A 7,487-nucleotide genomic window follows, 5' to 3' on the forward strand; every position below is an offset into this window, starting at 1 on the left:
GAAATGTAGTCTACTTCTTGTATCTTTCGCCCTCCATTTTCTTCGCAGGTCATCAATTTGCGCATGCACCGATTTTTACTTGCGTCCTCTCTTCCGGCCCTGCAGCCCGCAGCCTGTGACTGGATTAAAAAGCAAAGGGGAGGGATCCAGTCTGACAGCGGATTGGGCAACCCTGCTGTCCTTGCTGGCTTAGGAGGATGATCGAGGCAGTGGCTAACTTCAAGCAGGGAAGGAGACGGCCTCTCCTTTTAACTCAGGAAACTCCTGCAAACTGGAGCGGCGGAACAATGCGGAGCGGGGGCAGGAGGGAGGCGCCGGCCGCGTCCCTTCCTCTCCGGGCACACACGGGGCTTGCTGCCCAGGCGGAGGGCGGCCGCGGTCCTTTGCCCCAAGTTCTCGAAGTTTACGCCCGGGGCCCCGACAAGTGCAAAAGCACCGTCCTAACCCTTACCGGCTCTGCCCGTCCTCCTAGCGGCGGCGCCGGGCAATCCCACAGGCTCGGGCGGAGGAGTTCAAAAGGCGGCCGCCGAGGGAAACACCGCCCACCGACTTCAGACGCGCCTCTCGCTGTGCCGCTGGCCGGCGCACGCGCCCCCTCCGCTCCGGGCTTTCGGACGCGACCCGAGTTCTCGCTCCGGCAGAGGCGGCGCGGCGCGGCGCAGGGCCCTCTCACTTTTTAGGGAAAAGGGAAGAGTAAGCAGTACTGCGGTTGAGAACCCCCCGCCCCCCCACGAGACATGGCTACGTCAGGAAGCTGTATTTGGCTGGGCATGCACAAAACCCCGCTCCTGTGCAGCTCCCCCGCCCCCGCGGTCTCACTTCCTTCTCGGGGAGGAGGGAGGGCCCAGCGCAACTGTGGAGAAAGCGGCGCATTGAGCGTCTTCGCTGTTGCTGATGCGGGGGGGGGGCGCAATGGGAGTGTTGCGCACGCGCACTAGCTGGCGGGGTTGAATGTTTCCCAAGTGTTTGAAACTGGTATTTGGGTTTTCCACGTTGGATCAAGTGCGGCGTATAGAGCAAGCTGCATTAAGATCACCGGCAGCACAGGAGCAGCGGCACGCACCGGGAGACGCTGCTTCTGCCTTCTGCCAGGCATTTTTACAGCACGGATCTTACTTGTCTGCCGGGGGAGATCTGTGTGTGTGTGTGTGTGTGTGTTTTAAGACCTTCTTCTCCCTTTCCACCCTCCCCTCTCTCGTCCACACACATACACACGGAGACGCACACACATCCCTCTGATTGTTCCTACCACCTCCTTGGTGAGTTACCGACAACGACAGCCATTCAATCAGCTGCTGCTGCTGCTGGAGAGACTCGCGGACTGTGTTACTGCCTGCCTGTTCACGGAAGAAAAGATTCAGATGTAGCTTTTCTGGTGGTCTTTTCGGTTTGATCCGAGGCACCGGAGAGAGGCACTGAGGCGGCGGAGGAGTGGGTCTCTGCCGTTGGGGCTGCCGTGCTGGAAAGGAAAACTCTCGCCCATTGGGGTGAGAGAGGACGAGGGAGATACACACACACACACACACACACACACACAGACATACCCACAATTTTCGGCCGGATGAAAATGTTGAATCCTGCCAACGGAGAGCAGCTCCATTTAGCGAACTATGTGGAGGATTACCTGGACTCGATCGAATCCCTGCCCTTCGATCTGCAGAGAAATGTCTCCCTGATGAGGGAAATTGACGCCAAATACCAAGGTAAGAGCTTTCTCCTTTATGTGTTCGTGGACGAGAGTCTGTAGGAGCCACCTCGGCTTGCCTTGTTTGCAGAGATGGTCTCTTCCCTGCGCCCCCCAAGCCCGAAGCCGAGGGTGGCTTTTATTATCAGGATTATTTATTAGTGAGAAGAGGAGCGGAAAGCAAGGGAGAGTCGAGGAGGGGGGTTGCTCTGCAGGGATACCCGGTTCTCTTTTTCCCTCTCGGGGCGGAACAAAAGGTCTTCCTTTCGGTCCTCCGCTCCGAAGCGAGGACTTGGCTTTTTAGGTGTAAAAATGCTGGACAAAAAGGCGGCGGCGACACCGGAGCGGGGCAGAGGAGGGGCAGGGAGATCCGGACGCAAGGGGCACGGAGGCGGCTGTTTCTTTCTCTTTCTCCGGGTTGAGAGGGGCTGCTTCTGGGGACGGTGGGACAGCGGCGAGGAGGAAGAAGGGGGAGAGCGATTACGGCACCACATTGAGGAATTTCTAGTATTCGCAATGGCTGTAGTAGGAGAGGGTGCTAGTAAGAGGGAGAGAGGGCGGGCGGGTGGATTAGCTGGAGTGTGTGCAAGGGGTGGGCCGGGCTTGTAGCCTTCGTCCCTCTTCTTTTTTTTTCAATGGGGTTTGCTTTCAAAACGGACTCCTCTCGCCCAATTTCTGCAGGGAGAAGCAGCGGAAAGTGATGGGGACCGATTATATAAACCCCGTGTGGGCTGGGGATGTGCGGAGGGCCTCCCCCTTTCCCGAAACTCCTGCCGCGTTTTGCAGCTCTTACGGAGGGAGGCTGGATTCCTCCCTCTCTCCCGCACTCCGCAGCCCGGGAAATGGTGGTTGGAGTTAAAGAGCTAGAGAGGTCCTTTGTCACCGGGTGCTGCGAGAGGTAAAAGGGGTGGGAAGCGGCGGAAAGAGTGCGACGGCTGCTGGTAGAGGTGACACCGGAGTGCCCCTGACACACTCAAACTCCTTTTCCGCTGGTGGCAAACTGGAGGAGGAGGAAGAGGAGGAGATGGAAGCCGGCTCGGGTTTGCGGCGCTTAGGGAGGAGTAGGATGGGAGCAGCAAGAATTTGTTTGAGCTCCTGTGGTGAGGACTTTTAATGTGCCGTCCGTAAGACGTGCCAAATAGCAGGCGAAAGAGTGTAAGAAAGGCGGCAGAGAAAGGGACGAGGCACGCGCCAACTTGTGGGCACGAACGCCTGTTTGAGCAGGGATAACACGGAAGAGAGGAGGGTTGAAGGACAAGGGCGGGCATTTCAACCCGCGGTGAGCACTCGACTGCGCTAAAGGGAGACGCCTCTGCGCTTGAGCTCTAAAAGAAGAGAGTGAAAGGCGCCGTCACGGAGCTTTTATAGCTCCTCGTCATTCCCCGATTGTGCTCGCCACGCCTCCTTTGCCATTATTGGTTGAACTTCCCTCATGAAGCCGCTTTGGCCCCGTCCTGTTGCTCAATGATTAGTTCCCCCTCAATTCTCTACCGATCTTCGCTTCGTAGTGACGCTGACAGGACCGAAGGGGGGAGGAGGCAGGGCGGAGGTTTGTTGTAATAGTTCGAACTGCCCCGGCTGCTCCTCCGCGATTGATTGGCTTGCTAGTTGAAGGAAGAGTTGAAGGCTCGCGGTGACTAATGGGTTGATGTGGAAGATGAAGGCTGTCGTCGGCCCGCCCTCGGGACCTGATTGGATCGTTGGCATTCAAGGAGGTGGAGGTTGGTTTGGGGCTTTCCCTCCTGATTGGTGGGGATTCTTTTTAGCTAGAGGGTGGGCTATTGGTGTAATTCCCTATTCTAACTGGACGGCTTCGACCTAGGCGGGCTCTGGTGGGAGTTGCCAGACCTTGATTGGCCGGCTGCACGGTTCCTGCTCTTCGCGTATGTTCTATTAAAGACAGACGTAAAGAGAAAAACAGACAGACACGCATTCACGCCTACCGCCACTTCCCTTCTAAGAACAATGGGCCTCGAAAACGCATCCTGTGGGAGGGACGGGGAGGGAGTGGCCTCGTTCCTGAAAAGGAGGCGGGGGGCAGGGGAGGCGCTCCTGTTTGGCTGAGGGTTGAGAGGGGGGTGGGACTAGCAAGGCCCTTTTCGAATGTGGGACCAGGCGCGAGCACACACTCCCGGCGAAGGGGCGGGGCCTAAGTCCTTGTTTTCCCGCTCCCTGCGCGCGCTCTACTGTTTCCGCTCCGCCCCTTAGCGACGTCGCGGCTGCGGGGAGGCAGCTTTTGCTTCGAGGTGGCTCCGCCCCCTAAGCCGCGCGACTGACTGCTACCCTGAAAGCGGAGGGGGCGGGGCCTTCTCAGCTTCGTCCCGCGCGGGCGATTTACTACGGGTCTGCCCGGGATTTCCGCGGGCGAGGAAGGAAGGCGTTGCGGTGGCCAGCAGCGGCCTTTCCTTTCGCCGGAAGCAGAGAGGCGCGCCGCATTTGCTCCTTCGCTCGGACGGCATTCTCGCGTTGCGGTTCAGGACAAACCCGTTTTTGCTCTGTTCCCTCGTGCTCAAACGGTTTGTCTCGTTTCGCGCGTTGGGTCGATACGCGCGAGACCCCTTCACGCCCTGCTCTAAAGTAAGGAACAAACGGTCACCAAGGGAAGAGAAGTTGCCTCAGTTGAAGGCTGGCGCCGCTTATATTCGGAAAAGAAACTCATTTGAGTAGGTTTTTGCACGTACACAATTAAAATACACAACGTGTTAACATGTTTTGCCTCCTGTTGGTTTAAAAGAGATTGGACTGACTTATATGCCATCCTCGAAAACGGTGTTTTCTCAGGATGGCTTACAGATAGCTTGGAAGACAGTTTAGAATTTCGGAGCAAAAACAGTGGCTAAAAATGGGCACCATATAATTAACAGAAGCAGAGAGAACAGAAGTAAATCACGTAATTTATGTCACATAAATCATTGATAACGTATTAGAGGCTAATACATTAAAGGCTCTGCTAGGTGGCAGTATCTCACCAACCTAGCAGATTTTAAAAACTAAGCTACTTAGATATAAGTAGAACTTGGATGGGAGGCCACCAGGAAATTCCCCATGCTGGGAAGCCAAAAAAAGAAATCATGAAAGAAGACAGTTGTAAATTACTTCTGTAATGCTTTCAAGAAAGGTACATGGATGTCCATGAAGTCACCAAGAATCAAGTTCAACTCAGTTTTAACTTTTCATACATTAAGCACACAAAATAAACACACATAACTAAATAATTAGCAAAATAGACTATAGTGGCCTGAAGCAGAGCCTATGAGTAAAATCTTAAGGCCGCAAGTTCAGTAGAAGCAAGGAAATGCTTATTTTGTTTGCTTATCAACAGTATTTTTATACTAGCTATTATCACCAGGCTCCAGTCTATATCTTAGTGTGCCATAGTCCCTGGCTGATTTTGTCTGGGATGGGCAGCTAAACAGATTTGTGCTTGGTTAGTATCTGAATGTGAGACCTCCAGGGAATACAGTACAAGAGCTATAGGCTAGATTTGAAATTCATAAAAAATCATCCTGGAAGAAAGCAGTGAGAAACCACTTCTGTACTGCTGCCAGAAAAATGAGAGACATGTTTGTGAAATCAGCAGTAGTCAAGCTGAACTTAGAAGAAAGTACACATGCCTTTTTCTAAATAGTGGTGCTTAGAAATACAAAAAGTTAACCTGGTGGAAGGTTTGGGGAGTTTTTTAGTTGAACAAACCTGTTTGACGAGGCTTAAACATTTCTGTGTTGTGTGCAAGGCTGACAAATAACAAGCTTATCCTTTCTTTACAGAGATCTTAAAAGAACTCGATGACTATTATGAAAAATTCAAACGGGAGACAGATGCAGTACAAAAGAGAAGATTACTGCATTGTATACAGAGAGCACTGATTCGGAGTCAAGAACTGGGAGATGAAAAAATCCAGATTGTCAGCCAAATGGTAGAACTCGTTGAGAACAGAACTAGACAAGTTGATAGTCATGTAGAATTATTTGAAACCTGCCAAGAGACTAATGACATTACTGGAAATAGTGGTAAAGCTAACCAAGATAAGTCAAAGAATGAAACACTGACTCAGGCAGAAAAGCCCAACAATAAACGGTCCAGGAGGCAAAGAAATAATGAAAACCGTGAGAATGCTTCTAATAATCATGATCATGATGACATCACTTCAGGAACACCAAAGGAGAAGAAAGCAAAAACTTCCAAGAAAAAGAAGAGGTCTAAGACCAAAGCAGAGAGGGAGGCTTCCCCTGCAGACCTGCCTATTGATCCCAATGAACCAACCTATTGTTTGTGTAACCAGGTCTCCTATGGAGAAATGATAGGCTGTGACAATGATGAATGCCCAATTGAATGGTTTCACTTCTCATGTGTGGGACTCAATCATAAACCCAAGGGCAAGTGGTACTGTCCCAAATGTAGAGGAGAAAATGAGAAAACTATGGACAAAGCCCTGGAGAAATCTAAAAAGGAAAGAGCTTACAACAGGTAGTTTCTAGATCAGAAGCAAACAAAACCCTGAGAACTGATATTTATTTCCTGCCTCACCTTTTTGTTGAGGTTGCAGGATTGTAAAATGTATATTTTTTAAAGGAGGCTATACATCAAACCATTCTTGTCGTAGGAATGGCAATAGGAGAAATGTTTGGGTTTTTTCCTTTGATACAGCTGTTAGCAAGAAAATGATCTGTTGGCCAAGACATAAAGTAATAACGTTAACATGTAATGTTCAGGTTCATCTTATAAGAAACATATTTTCACAAATTGGTAAGACTTTACCCATGAAAATGTAGATAGTAAACTTACCTTGAATAACATTTTCCTTTCTTCCTTGTAGGAGAATGTGGCCTTGTCTTTCCAGAAAATTATTCTGTAGTCTGAATAAAACAGCATTATCTTGCAAACTTGACTAAAAACACAACCAAATGTAGAGTTTAGGGTGCTTAAACCAACTGATTTTATTTGGGTTTAAGTGCACTTCACTCTGAATTGGTTTTATGGTTATTTACTTGGAAGTATGTGTTGTTTGTTTCAGTTAAAAATAATTCCAAGACCATGAGATTATCACCAGACACCTTACTGAAACATCTTACTGGGAGTTAAGGACCATTGCTTTCAATGGGGTTTGGTTCTAAGGCAGATGTTTAGATCAGGGTGAAATTTTCTTCTGATGTTAATCAATGCAATAGCAAAGAAAAGCTACAGCATGGCTCCTGTTAAATGTGTCACTCTTAATAGTTCAATGACAACATGTTTAACTACAGTTACAAGCTTATTTTTAAAAATGCAGAAGGTTAAATTTTACACAACATATTTTATATACTGGCCAACTACCACAAAGGCCTTTTAAAAATTATTTAGTATATTTTGTATTTAACCAGGAAATGGTTCAGTAGTGAAACTTAACATAAATCAAGGCTTTATACTGTCACAAATAATAGTGTAGCAGTCTTTACTTTGTATAAGTTGTACAAATGTACATTTTCAAGTGGAGTTGCACTTAACTGTATTATAATTGGAATGCATCTACATGCCATGGTGTAGTCAATATGCATTTCCTTCTGTATGTATGAAAGTTGTACAGCTGTGATATTAAGGAATAAATTAAACAAGTTGGATAAACTAGTTCACACCTGTGCTTACTTTTTTCTTTCCTTCCCCTTTGTTTTCCTTTAGTTTTGGATCTATTGGATTGTGAGCATATATTTTAATCTCTGTATACTTAGAAAATTTTAGGTACTTTATAAGTGATCAAAATGTTCCTATAAGGCAGAATGCATATTTTCGTAAATAATCCACCACTGGCTTCTAAGAAGATATCAGT

The 7,487-nt window shown here is 48.9% G+C and overlaps 1 protein-coding gene across 2 annotated transcripts; it reads left to right on the forward strand.

The window, feature by feature from the left end:
• Positions 1-784: 784 nt before the first annotated feature.
• ING1 (inhibitor of growth family member 1) lies at positions 785-7,280 on the forward strand. 2 transcript variants are annotated; one of them, XM_007436115.4, is made up of 2 exons: positions 785-1,703; positions 5,452-7,280. In XM_007436115.4, the coding sequence occupies exons 1-2, from the start codon at positions 1,562-1,564 to the stop codon at positions 6,153-6,155; spliced, it is 846 nt and encodes a 281-aa protein (XP_007436177.1). In that variant the 5' UTR covers positions 785-1,561; the 3' UTR covers positions 6,156-7,280. The 2 variants fall into 2 exon arrangements, with proteins under 2 accessions (XP_007436177.1, XP_025027558.1); XM_025171790.2 differs by lacking the exon at positions 785-1,703 and adding an exon at positions 2,370-3,405.
• Positions 7,281-7,487: the final 207 nt, after the last annotated feature.

This window comes from Python bivittatus, unplaced genomic scaffold (assembly GCF_059951505.1).
Source record: "Python bivittatus isolate LINGU-HERP-01145 unplaced genomic scaffold, Pbiv_v1 ctg000060_np1212, whole genome shotgun sequence".
NCBI classification, from domain to species: Eukaryota; Metazoa; Chordata; class Lepidosauria; order Squamata; family Pythonidae; genus Python; species Python bivittatus.

Bases quoted from the DNA above. Each gene is read 5' to 3' on its own strand.
- ING1 (XM_007436115.4), top strand. From the start codon at position 1,562: ATGAAAATGTTGAATCCTGCCAACGGAGAGCAGCTCCATTTAGCGAAC. The intron at 1,704-5,451 runs GTAAGAGCTTTC...CTTTCTTTACAG, and splicing joins AATTGACGCCAAATACCAAG to AGATCTTAAAAGAACTCGAT.